The sequence below is a fragment of the Pieris brassicae genome, chromosome 3, assembly GCF_905147105.1.
Source record: "Pieris brassicae chromosome 3, ilPieBrab1.1, whole genome shotgun sequence".
NCBI lineage: Eukaryota > Metazoa > Arthropoda > Insecta > Lepidoptera > Pieridae > Pieris > Pieris brassicae.
This window is the reverse complement of record NC_059667.1, coordinates 2,081,090-2,095,219: the sequence shown is the minus strand read 5'-3', so window position 1 is coordinate 2,095,219 and position 14,130 is coordinate 2,081,090. Positions and strand designations below refer to the sequence as shown.

The following is a 14,130-nucleotide window of genomic DNA, read 5'->3' as shown; positions in this document are numbered from 1 at the left end:
GTAGGTAATGGACTGGCCATTTCGTTATTTTTAGTGTCCATCTTTTTTACCGCGCTCTATCAATATGACCTACCCATTTCCATTTAAGCCTTAGAGCGTGTATACTGGCATGCTGGCAAGACAGGATTTTTCTTGTTGTTTTCTTGCTGAAAACCCACGTTTGACTTGCGTATGTCAGACAAAGTAGAATATTTGAATATAGAATAAATGAATTGAAAATTATTATCTTCTTGTGTTGTTGACTGTAGGTTCCTTTCAGAATCGTTCGTTCGTTTTCACTGTTGTTTTTGTCGAAAGATACTTGTTTTCCTAAATATACATAGTTGTCAACATATAATATAGATTTACTGTTTACTCTTAATGGTTGGGAAAGTCAAAAAAGTCGGGCTAAACATGAACACTACAAATACAAGAATCCTATCCAATAGTATGTGCCTATACGATACAATTAACTAATTACATACAATACTAGTGAATATCTTAATCTAAGGTAATGTTCATTAACAGTCTTAGTATTCTGTTTTAACACTTCGTGTGTCAGAGCCACACTTTATATTAACTACACTAGTTTTAAGAAAACATTTATTAAACGGATTGAAGCTATGTATTATTATTAAAAACTTATAATTATTTACATAATCTTAACCGACGTTCATGTATTCATGTATTTATTTGCATTCCATAACGTTACAAAAGATGTTTATGAGGCTTAAAGCTAGGTACAATATTATGGACCCTGTTAGGGCACAGCAAAAGAAGGCATTACGAAACCTATATAACATAGCTAATAGCAACACAATAAAAAATAGCACATAAAACTTCACACTCCAGGCTAGTACCAATTACATAGAATAACATTTTTTTATTTATTTAATTTTGTATATTTAGGGATTAATAATCATGAAATTAAGCTATATTTTTATCTTCTAGGTACTCATTAACGCTATAATAACATTTACGTATAAGAAGTTTTTTTAGTTTGTTTGTAAATATATGTATCTTTTTTTCATTTCTTAGTGTCTCCGGTAGTTTATTATAAATTTTGATTGACATGACTAGTGGGCTTGATGCATGTATTTGTAATCGGGAGGATGGTTTAGGCGTTTTTTGTGTCGAAGTGTATATCTTGTCTGTATGTCTTCACGAGTGGTGTAAAATTCTTTGTGTGTATGGGCAAATTTACAGATTTCCAATATGTATAATGAGGGTAGAGTGATAATGTTTAGTTTTATGAAATGTGGTTTGCAGCTGTCTGTTTGTTCTATGTTAACTATGATCCGAATTAACTTTTTTTGATTAACGTTTCGCGTGCTTTACAGCGTGCGTGGTCACGGTGACTGTGAAGCACGCGAAACGTCGGTTAAAATTATGTAAATAATTATAAGTTTTTAATAATAATACATAGCTTCAATCCGTTTAAAACGTGTTTTCTTAATGTGTAAAAGCTTTGTGAACAAAAGACTATACACTAGTTTTAGTAACTCAAAAGGTTTAGTTCTTGTTGTATTAAGATGTATTACACTTGGTTTCAGATAAATAAAACACATTTACAGTAACGAGACCTTTATTCAATAATTCAATATTAGACTTACAATTTCCCCTTAAGGCCTAAAAATAATATACATTTCAGTGCTTATCATAAATTTAATCTCTATTGAGATACGATTTAAATCTTCAATAGGAGCCATACTTCACCGAGACGCCATGGCGACGTGGCCAGCGATGGTCTACTTCTAACCAGGTCTTGAGATGTATGCCGGTTAACATTTGAATGTAAGCAACTCACGAGAATGTAAGTGCGTGTTCCTATTTCACCATGCCTCCGGCTGATAGAGGATCTTTGACAATCTCAGAGAAATCTTTGTTTTTAATTTATTTTATTATTATTAAAATCTTCAGATGTCAAGGAACATGGTGTGATGGTTGCAGCTCCTTACAAACGTTGTGTAATACAACAAAAAACTTGGCGATTAATAAGAGTTGCGGAGAGTTTATTGCCAGTTCTTCTCTTCCGTTCTACGCTCTTTTGAGAACTGGCAGTTAATGTAAAATTAGAAGCTTTTAATGTGTATTTATTTTTTTATTGACGTTCATTGTGTTACCTATATGAATAAATAATTTTTGACTTTGACTAGCTACCTGGCATCGTCGCCAGTTGTTTGATTTGATTTTGATTTTTCATTTAAATATGTTTTTTTTACTTTGTTCTCTTGAAAGAAATTGTTAGTAAGGCTCTCCTGTTTATTAATATTTTACACAAAAAATCATTTTAAAATTTGATTTAGAATGTCAATTTTTTTTTACTTTTGTGTCGAGACAAACTGAATGGCCACAGACGTAACCATGGTAACGATGAGCATCTCGATGAGGTACGGCCCTAACTGTCACTTTTCACACGAGTTGCACAAATCAAACATAAAAACAGATTTATATTATACGAAATAAAACAGGAAAATTACCGTTCAAACTTTATACATTAAAACTTTGGAATCTTGTCTCTGGCCAGCGACAACACTGAGACACATTCCACGCGTATGTGTTCTTAACTCATTGTTTCCTAACGTAAGGCATCACACACAAGGGGGCAATTTGATTATCAGGGGGTGTGGGGGGCAATTTGATTATCAGGGGGTGGGGGGGGGGGAATTTGATTATCAGGGGGTGTGGGGGGGAATTTGATTATCAGGGGTGGGGGGATTTGATTATCAGGGGGTGGAGGGGGGATTTGATTATCAGGGGGGGGGCAATTTGATTATCAGGGGTTGGGGGGGGGGGGGTAAATCGGCTGGATATAATAAAACATGGAGACTTGAGTGATGCTAACCAAATTGGAAGAAGCGAAATCGCAAATTAATATAGAAAAATCTTTGATAAATTATTTTGATACCAGATTTCGTTTTGTAAATCTCTTCCTAAAACCTATCAAGTTAAGTGACCGATTCGATTTTTTAATATGAAAAGAAGAAGAAAAGAAAAGGAAGCGCGTATACGCCGACGCAACGTTTAGGTATTACGTAACAAATTGGGGGGGGGGTTACGGGGGGGGGCAAAACGTTACGATGCGGGGATTGAATTACGCGTTACTGGTAATACTATTTTCGACTTTCCAGTACGTTACACCACATAATGGTAAGTTTTAGGTATAAAGAGTCACTGAGGGTGGTTACGAAACGTTTTACTATTGGATACAGAAAACGTTACGGTGCGTTTCATGAGGGGGGGGGGGTGTTAAAAATTGTGTTACGTAATACTTGAACGCTCCCTTATCTCAGGGATGAACCATCGAGTTAACCATTTTTGCAAAAATCCCCTAAAACGTCTTTAAACGATTTGTATACGTTCGGAAAATAAACTTTTCCATCCTGCTGTGAAAATTTGATTATATTGGTTATAATATTATAAGTTTCTGATGACAAGTGTTAACTGCTACTGCTGGGTTGTTTGCTCAGGTACTTGAACGGAACTTCTACATTTTCTCAATTACCTAAACCGGAATAATTTGTATAAAATAAATTTTAGACTATATTTCGTCCATTCACTGTGCTAAGTCTGATGTACACTGAAATAAGATTTGGGGACTTATTTTTACAGCTATCAAACGGATGGGTAACGGCTGACCCGATGTTAAGTGCTACACTTTCAATGCTCGAGGGTAAGCGAGTGCGTTGCCGGCCTTTTAAGACGCGCTCATTTCAGGATCCGAGTCATCCGTTCGGCCTTTGACTTAGTTTCATACGAAGCGTAACTTCACTGTCAGAAACGTTTGCCTGTCGAGCGATTTTTTTTTTTTTTTTTTTTTTTTTTTAAAAATATATTTCCAATCCGTAATATGAGACACAAAAATATGTCTATAATCGAAATGTTCATCAGAATTAACACACGATTAGGCTAACTATAAGAAGACAATAATTTATATATTAACGTTTTGGACGCTATTTACAATTGCGGGAATGATCAGCACCTGTAATTAGAAATTATTTTTATTTATTTATTTATTTATTTATACTTTGTTACCATAATTATACATATACAAACAAAAAAACAAAAAAGTAAGTAGGTCACATAAGTTATTAGGCTACGGGCGGCCTTATCGCTAACAAGCGATTTCTTCCAGGCAACCCTAATATGGGAGAATTAAAAAAAAGAAACACCTACAAAGGCTAAAGTATAAGTGCATGATTAATTAACAACAAAAAAAAACTCAAAATAACATGCAAGTGTAACTAAAATTAAATCCAAAGAAAAAATATAAATAATAATATGTAAAAGCTCATCCAAAGGTTAATTTACTCATAATTAATATACATAAGTAGTAGCTAATTACGAGACAGAAGAAAAATTATCAATTATATTTTTAAATAAATTTAGAGACTGGGCTTGTCTGATATCAATTCCAAAGTAGAACACTTTGCACCGTTTAATAGTATAATTATAATTATTAATACTGTATTTATTATATAAACTCTTTTTAGTATTGTAAAAGTATTTTGATATATTTTTTATTGCCATTAAATGAATAATTAAAAAAATATGTCACAGAGCAATGTTGGCCTAGGCTTCGGAACATCGGGTAAAACCTTTTTCGATTTCAAGTATAAACTACAAATAGTTACGGGTAGCAATAAAATTTCCAATTTTCTTTATTTTTTGTAAATCAAAAATCTATGGTTTTTATTATATAACACAATTGTGTATAAAAAATATTTAAAAAAAAGTTTTTTTCGATTGGATACTGAAAATTAAAAAAAAAATTATTGCAATTTTATGTTCATCATTCTATGGCTCAACAAAATGGTAAGACAATACCTAGGCGGTTGTGGCTGCGGGCCCATATGAGGGTGAGACGGGTGAGGTCCAGGTGGCACGCCCATCATCGGCATGTACTGCTGGTACATCGGCTTCGGTTCGCGCATAAGCTCATGGTAGAGGTTCAACGCGTCTACTAGGTCTGAGCTTAGCTGTGTCAGGCGGGCGTGGCGCCTGGAAAATGTTTAATATTTGCTTAAGTGTTACAATGGCTAATTCATGGCATAGACAATTACATATAAACACGAAACACTGTTATAATATAGTCAAAGTCAAAAACCATTTATCCATATAGGTAACACAATGTATGTATGAACGTCAAAAAATAAATGCTTCTAATTTTACATTTGCTGCCAGTTCTCAAATCAAGGGCGTAGAACGGAAGAGAAGAACTGGCAATAAACTCTCCGTGACTCTTTTTAATTGCCAAGTTTTTCACAAAGTTTGTAAGGAGCTGCAACCATTACACCACGTTCCACATGAAATCTTATGTAATAAATACTAATAAAACAAAGATTTCTCTCAGATTGTCAAAGATCCTCTATCAGCAGTCAGCATGGTCAAACAGAAGCACGCACTTACAATCTCGTGGGAACAACACGCAAATACATAGTCGAAAATAACTAACATCACCGCATACACGAACTCAAGTAGGACCAGTTACCACAAGTAGCAAGTACTACTACGAAGATACTACGAAGTATCACGCATGGCCAACCCCCGCCATATTTTAGGGAGAGAGACAACCTGACGCATGGTCGCCGCCATTATATTAATTTATAAGAATTTTAAACTTGAGTTAAGTAACCTAATTTTATTGTCTTTTGTTAACAAAGCTTTTACACATTAAGAAAACACTTTTTAAACGGATTGAAACTATGTATTATTATTAGAAACTTATAATTATTTACATAATTTTACGTGGTCACCGTGACCACGCACGCTGCGTGAAACCCGTAAGCACGCGTAGGTTACTTAACTCAAGTTTAAAATTCTTATAAATTAATATAATGGCGGCGATTTTAGTTAAGTTACATATAAATATTTTAGGTAATGATTAGAAGCGTAAACAAATGTTAACAATCATTGAAGCTAATATGAACCCTTTAGTTTTTACCACACTTATTAATTGAATTTTAATATTGTCGTTTCCGATAACATAAGTGTCATTTAGATTTATGAACCCTTAGATAAGCCAAGTTTGTTTCTGTTAGCGTCGTAACCCCTCATTTATTAGTTATATGCTCCTGTTTTAAACCTTTAAAGTCAGTTTATTACCCAACTTTGGAAGCGTTCAAGTATAACGTCACGCAATTTTTGGAGATTCTTGAATCCCCCCCCCCCTCGCCATGAAACGCGCCGTAACGTTTCTGTATCCAATAGTAAAACGTTTCGTGACCACTCCCAGTGACTCTTTATACTTAAATCTTACTATTATGTGGTGTAAAGTACTGGAAAGTCGAAAATAATATTAACAAATAACGCGTAATTCAATCATGGCATCGTAACGTTTTACAAGACCCCCCCCCCCCCCCCAAAATTCGTTACGTAATACTTGAACGCTCTCTTTAAACATAGAGATTTATTTAAACATCTCCAAACAAAAACCACCACCGTAATTAATTATTGTTAATGTAATTGGGTAATATAGATTTTTAATTAACCATCTAGAGATTCAATTAACTACTTTACTGTGACATATATATGAAATGCATGATGAGCAGACCTACATCTTTCGCTTAGAAACCCCACGAACCTGCTCACCGGCTACATAGCAATGAAATATTTTTTTGAAAATACCTATCAGCCTTCTCCAGAGCGGCATCAACGAGCGGCCCCATTGCGTATACGCGTGCTTCAAGCTCTGACTGACGCGCGTCATCTGGTGTTTCGCCAGTTGGATCCGCTTCGTGGAGTAAGGCGAGCGCTTCGTCCATACAAGACTCGTCTATGCGCAGAGGCGTCTCGGGTGCGAATTGCACGGTCTTGCCGCTAGATGTCGCTGGCGGACATGTTTCACTTTCTGAAACGCGGTAGCGTATTATTACAACTTTGCATCTAAATAGAAAAATAATAATAATCATTATATTTAATTTACCTGCTAAATGTAAATTAAATATATTATACAAGTGCATCTAATACATATAAGAGGTGAGTCGTACACTATGCATGTGTCGTTCGCTCGATCTGAATCAATACTGAGCCATTGACAAAATGATCTGGTTCGTTCGACCCGTTCAATCAAACGATTCATTCAATTTCATATAACTACCTAGTATATACTACCTACTTTACAAATATAAATTATTGAAATACCTTACTTAATAAATATTAGCTCTTAACTTATTTTGTTATTATTTTAAAAAAGAGAAACTTTCGAAATTAATTATTTTCACGCGTATTTAGTAGTTCAACAATAACATAACCACGACCTATATTGAGAATTGAACCTTATTTGTACCGCCATAGAATAGCTTATTAAACTTATGTAGAAGCAAACTAAAAGTATATAATAAATTCTAGCTACAATTTACCTACATTTAAGTATCATATTCGATTGTCTCCCTCGTAAATTTTAAATACCGCATCGAACCGCTTGGTTCGTTCGTTACTTCGTCTCATAGATCCCACGGATCGCTATGACCCACCACGACTCGCGACCTCATTGAGCGAACGAATCATTTTCAACGAAGTGACCCATTCGTTAGCGAGGATTTGAAGATCTGGTTCTTTTGAACCGATCAATCGCCATTAGTAACATCGACACTAGTAAGTTATTGACACTTTAGCTACGTACGACACTTGACAATTGACACTTTGACTCCTGATTGGTCGTTACGAGTATGAGTTGTCTTTTTATAAGATTTTTTTATTATGACACTCATTACATTACTTACGCTTCGTTAAGCAATACGCACAATCGAGAATTTATGTTCTAACGTGATTTTGAAGAAATTAAGTGGTGATAATTATCTTAAAAGCTTAAATTTTATATTCAGATAGCCAAAAATTATTTCTATTAAAACTTAACATAATTTTGCATATCGATCGTACCTATCGCGTTATCGATATGCACCTCTACAATTCTTACGAACAACACCTGTAAGTACGAGCGTGACTGACAGATAAATATGTTTTATGACTCGAAGCCTCGGTTCATAACGCGTCGACTATAGCTATACTAATTCTCTATATATCTACATATATATAATCTATCTGCAAACAATTATTTATATATTACAGCTTATCCTTCAACTCAGGCCTCTTTAAATTTTTCCCAAACATGGTGTTCAATCTTCCTGCCCCTCTTTAGATTCCCACACCATAGACATTCCATAGACCATAGACACCATAGACTGACATCGTTATATCCGGAAGTCATTACAAGCAGTGGTTGAGATAAAGAAACGTATATTTGTTTAGTTTATATGAATTTATTATTGAAAACATTTGCACACTATTATTCACTTGTAAATTTAAAAATAACTCAGAATATCACTTTGTAACCGACACATATATTTAACTCCGGAACAAAAACGCTTATCTACGCTTAGCTGATATCTATTTAAAAAGGTTGCTGACCGTCCGTGTAAACTTAAACAAAAGATGTTCGTGAAAGAAATGAATGTTTGTGTCATTGGCGGGACTACCGTCGCAATATGATTGACACGAACTCGGCGTAAAGTCCTGTATTCACTTTGATTAGTGCGAGTGCATGTGATTAGTAGAAAACAAGTGTGGACGGTGACTGATTAGTTGCCTGCGTAGTAAAGTGATTAGAAGTGTGTTCTATTTTGTTGCGATTGAACTGCTAGTGACGTCACGAGCACCCTCCCTCGCATCGTGTCTGTCAAAACATGTCATTTTATTGTTTAGCGTCGGACGCTGTGTCGTAAAAAATGGCGAAGTGGGCCGAAGACATTACCTATACATTTGTGCAGGAGTATGTAAAATATGAATGCCTTTACAAATGTAAGGACCCTAACTACAAAATTAAGGGAGCCCTGAAATGCGACACTTACTGTTAAGTAAAGATATTAAAGAAAAGAATTAAAGCTATGTTATTATTATTAAAACTTATAGTTATTTACATAATTCTAAATTTTAATGTTTTTCCGACGTTTCGCGTACTTTTCAGCGTGCGTGATCATCATTTTATATACATATTAATTTGCGACTCAATATTTTTTTAATAATTTTACTTTATTTTAGTTATAATTAGTTATTTTGTGTTCTTTTTGTTAATTGTTATGTACTTCTTGTACCCTCTGTAGGTGTTTATTTTCTAATTGTTCCATATAAGGGTTGCCTGGAAGAAATCGCTTGTTAGCGATAAGGCCAGGCCGCCTGTTGCCTAATAAATTATGTAAGCTGTTTTTTTTATATGTATGTTTTTGTATAAGGTAACAAAGTGTAAATAAATAAATATATTCAAGAATACGAAAAGATTTACCTGGAGCTGGTTCACTAAGATCGGAGGTAACAAAATTCGCTGGAAACAATCCCTCGCCACGGTCATTATAGCCTTTCCACCAGTTGGGGTCGGTGGAGTCGGTCACGTGTACTGAAAAAACACACTATTAATTAAAAATAGTTTCCAACAGTACCAAAGTCTCATTAAAGAATTAGTAAAATATATATTTTTTAATGATTAATTTTACAAAATAAACAACATTAGAAAACATTAGAAAAACCTCTTGTTTGTATGAATGTAACCATAGAAGTTTATTTTTTAAAGTTAGTTGTTCAACTTACTGTTACAATTCATTAGCAAATATCATTATCGAAGTACAGAGCTTAACTTGGGTAACAGCAAGGATCTGTACGTCATGATCAACACGCTTTCTTATGTCGTCTCGAAAGAAATAAAATATAAAAAGTAAACCTGATCTAACATAATAAACACAATGATGCTCGAAGAGTCCCGAAGGACTATATCAGAGAGTAAGCCTGTTCCATATTCCAGTCATGTTAGTACTCCGTACTAGTACTTTAATACAGTATATTAAAAACTATGAAAAATGTTATCACTATAAGAAATTTTAATTTATCATACACAGCTCATACCTATTTCTCCAGATACAAAGGTCAGCTCATTATCTTCAGCAGCTTCGAAGTCGTACAAAGCGCGGACTTTTCTCGCAGGTGGTGGTTCATTTGTCGACTCCACGCGGGGATAAAGAGTCTTCGAGGTCGATGTGTTCGCGGGTCCTGCTGTGGGATTGGCCTCTCTTAATGAAAGAGCGATCGCTCGAGCCAACTCTTCTTGCTCTCGTTGAGCTGCTACGTCTTTGGAAGACTGCTGGAGGGTACAAAATAAACCTATATATCTGTGGCCATAGGTCTGAATATGATAAATGCAATTTCATTTACAGGACAAGCAATTAAATTATTAAGAAATCTTGAAGGCACTATCAAAATATGAAACTCATACTGATCAAAAATGTACTTATCATTGTCTGATCACAGATATATTTGGATTAAACCCTCAGAATATAATGTGGAAGATTCTGAATGATTTATCATTTCATTGTCAAGATAATGAATATTAAGTTACTTTAAATATAATTAAAAAAATGAAACTTATAAAATTTGCCGTAAAATATACATAGTACCATTTGAAATAAATGTATACATAACTATAAGTATATGTATACATATAGTATGATGTAGTCTCAACATCACTATGCACTATGACTGAGGATAGAGTGGTCGGGAGCCAGCAAGTCAACTTATCGCTTAGGGCTTTTCAAGAGAGGCACAACCCTCAGTATGAAGATCAAAGTCAAAAAATCATTTATTCATATAGGCAACAAACACAATGTACACTTATGAATGTCAAAAAAAAAGAACTAAAGAAATAATGCTCCTAATTTTACATTTACTACCAGATCTCAAATCAAGGGCTCAAAACAGAAGAGAAGAACTGGCAAGAAACTCTCCGCTACTCTTTTTAGATTTTGAAGAAGATAGTACGATAAACCTATGGTTTGGCAAGCAATAGTTTGGTAAATTTTAATATAGATGAAACCCTTCAAAATGCTAGTTGCTTTTGTTAACTTTATAATTCGACTTATTAAATAAAAACTTTGGTAGGGAGACAGCAGATTCGTCATATAATAAACATAAGAAAATTCTTATTTACATAATGTTTAACTATATAGTAACTAAAGTATATTCACTGATGGGTCATCATACCTGTGTATCAGTAGTAGGTACAGCAATAGACTTTTCTCCTAATTCTGCACACAGCTTAGTATGTAGAGATGGAATCAGATCAAGTTGGGAGTCATTCTTGAACTCTCCATCAGCCCATTTCCGTAGCAATGCTCTTAATTTCTGTGCAACAGCCGGCTGGGCACGGGAGAGTAAACGGCGGTATTCCATTTCGAATTCACGTGATGCAACCTATGATTATAGAAAGTTTCATTATTCCAAAAAATTTGGTATTAGAAATTGAAAACTAAATTACAAATACCAAGCTTGAATATTACAACCTAGTAATGTTTTAACTGTGTCCAAGCTTACATGTGTAAATATTAACCAAGGTTGTGTGTTCAATGATGGCTTGATACATTTATTTATGAGCTCAATTAACAATTGATTGCTGAAGGTAAACAAAAATAGCACTACCAGATGATTTATTATTATCAAAGCTTGTCACTGATATAGTATAAAATCCTATATATATATATATAATTAAGGTTATATAGAACTGTACAATAACATCTTTATCTGGTTTTAACATTCTACTATTAACCACTGTTTAAAAATGTTTATGTCAAGGAACATACAATTTCGTTTCAGGCTACTATTATTTTCAACAATGAAGACTACATTAACTTTAAATAAGAACAAGTATCTCTATGGTAAAACTAAACACGAAGTCTAAAATGTTGTCCTGTGCTAAGATTTCTTTTAAAAATAAATTAATCAGCATTTGCTGCTAGTATGTCTACTAAATAATAATGAAACATTTGATAGCTCATTTTAAAAAGCTGTGCAATGTTTTTTTTTTGTTTTTAATATCAAAATATATGTACCTCTAAATGGAATATCTTTCCACAATTGGATACACAAGCATCAAGTAAGGTAGCTGCATGGACTTGTACATGAGGATCTGGATGAGCAAGACGCCGCATGACAGCACGGAGACAATCTCTTGAATTTGTGGCACTTGCACCAGCTCGATCGCAAATCTCCAATATAAGTCCCCATTCTTCACTTGTGTTATTTTCACTTGTTGCACGCTCTGTAAATAAAAGTATATTTATAATTCACATATATTAATAATGATAATGAGGATGTAAAAATTCAGGTAGTTATTCTGATACTGCCTTTAAAATACTGTAGTAATCATTTGATGCTTAAACAGCAGACTCCAATCCCTCATGTCTTGTGCTGTTTAACAAGTAAAATTGCTATCTGTGTCTATATTTATTATCATTTTATTTATTTTGTGTTTTATTTCAAAATATGCAGTCCATTATTTGTTCTGTGTATCAAAATATAATTGTACGAATACATATGAAATAAAGAAATCAATTAATAGCTCTTCCTCCTAATTAGCATGTTTGTAATGTTAACATAAGAGATATTCATTGTTTAATTAATAAGTACTTCGACACCACACTTTAGTCTTTAGTTAAATTAAATTTTCCATTCCAAATGTTTAGTCTATGTTTATGTCTATAGATTATTTACTGTAACAATTTACCAATATTGCATTTTGATAAAAATATGACTCACATGTTTAAACATGTTAATATCTATATGAGTAACAATATTACTGCTCATTATATTATTTTTCTATATTAACATTTGTTATACTAGAATTTTCCGAGTTTTTATTCTAACATATTCTTTGGAGAGGTAAATGAAAGACAGTATTGTACTGCACTATACAAATGAATATTAACTATAAAAAATGCTTCTACAGTCATTGCACAATACATTCATTACAATTTTTCCTTAACACTATAAAGTCATACTTGCCGTCCCTAACAGTTTAAACTGAGGCTTATTAACTTATCGTTATTCACAAGCTCTCTAATTAAAAGGTTAATCAACTTACCAACGTCTGCGTCAAATGGTGACGATGTTCCAAAGATTCCCATTTCGTGGCTTTCTTTTTTGTTCACCTTTTTAGTACACGAAATAGATGGTAACTTTTATTTGATATGGACGCAAATATTACGGCAATCACATTGAGGAATACGATCTCTTTGTTTAAGATTTAGACTTGTAACATTTAATTTTATCTTGTTTATAATCCTGTTAAATGATTAATGTTATGAAAAGTCAGAAGAAAACAACAAGCTGTTAGCTGAAGCTGTCTATCTATGAACAGTCAACAGAAACTCGGTTGTCATTTGTTGCGACAAATGATAACTGACAATCTTTTGACGTTCAAGTATATATTATCAACTGTTTATTAATTTGTCTTGTTCTACACAGAATAAAAAAAAACAGTACAAGGAGACTGGTTTGCGCTATATAACATTTTACAAGTTCAGAGATATCTCTGTTGAAATCTGTAATAAACGTAAACAAACTATTTTTATATCTAGTCATAAAAAGCGTGTAGATGGCGCTATTCCAACATTGAAATACAATTGCATCGCAACTTACATAAAGATTTTTACCATAATATATTATGTTACTGTGTGAAATAACGTATGCACATTTTTTATTGTTGGCTTCGTATAGATAAATTATTATTTTAAAGATTTACGGATTTAAAGATGTACTTTAAAAATAAATGTCTAACAGCTTACCTGAAACGTGAAGATATATACATTAAAGGCTTATAGTGTTTTATTTTGCTGGAACTATTTTCACCTTGAATATGATTCAATTATAAATTTTATATATGTACCTATGGTAATGACCTTAACTTGCATAGCTAAACACTTCCGTGATACGCTTGCTACGCGTAATGCCATTGATTATAATATTGTGAATTTAGTTGCCAAAGTCATACCAAAGACCATTTTCTTGTAATTTAATTTATTGTCTTTGGTCGTAGGTTTATAAAAATATCTAAGTCATAAAATCTTTTTTTTTTAATTCAATGCGTATATGTTATACTTATTATTATTACTATTTTGATTTGAATCACATACAGTCAAATAATTATGTCGTTTATAAAAACCAAATCCGTCTCATTACATTGATCTAACTAAAACACTGTCTCATCATCATATTGTGATGACAAAACGGTGATAGGACTGATTTGTTTGTTTCTTTTTTTGTATATTAGGCGTAGTATTAATGTCGTTCGTAGTTCTAGAGACAGATTATACGAAGATAAAATTAATTTAA

General features: G+C 33.3%; 1 protein-coding gene across 2 annotated transcripts; it reads right to left on the bottom strand.

The window, feature by feature from the left end:
• Positions 1-3,787: 3,787 nt before the first annotated feature.
• LOC123707433 (signal transducing adapter molecule 1) lies at positions 3,788-13,145 on the bottom strand. Of its 2 annotated transcripts, none has more exons than XM_045657472.1 (8): positions 12,881-13,145; positions 11,850-12,058; positions 11,005-11,214; positions 9,874-10,108; positions 9,260-9,370; positions 6,607-6,829; positions 4,807-4,980; positions 3,788-3,961 (listed from the first exon to the last, which is right to left on the bottom strand). In XM_045657472.1, exons 1-8 carry the CDS (start codon positions 12,921-12,923, stop codon positions 3,955-3,957), a joined length of 1,212 nt encoding a protein of 403 aa, XP_045513428.1. In that variant the 5' UTR covers positions 12,924-13,145; the 3' UTR covers positions 3,788-3,954. The 2 variants fall into 2 exon arrangements, with proteins under 2 accessions (XP_045513428.1, XP_045513429.1); XM_045657473.1 differs by having other exon boundaries at positions 9,874-10,105.
• Between the last annotated feature and the right edge of the window lie 985 nt (positions 13,146-14,130).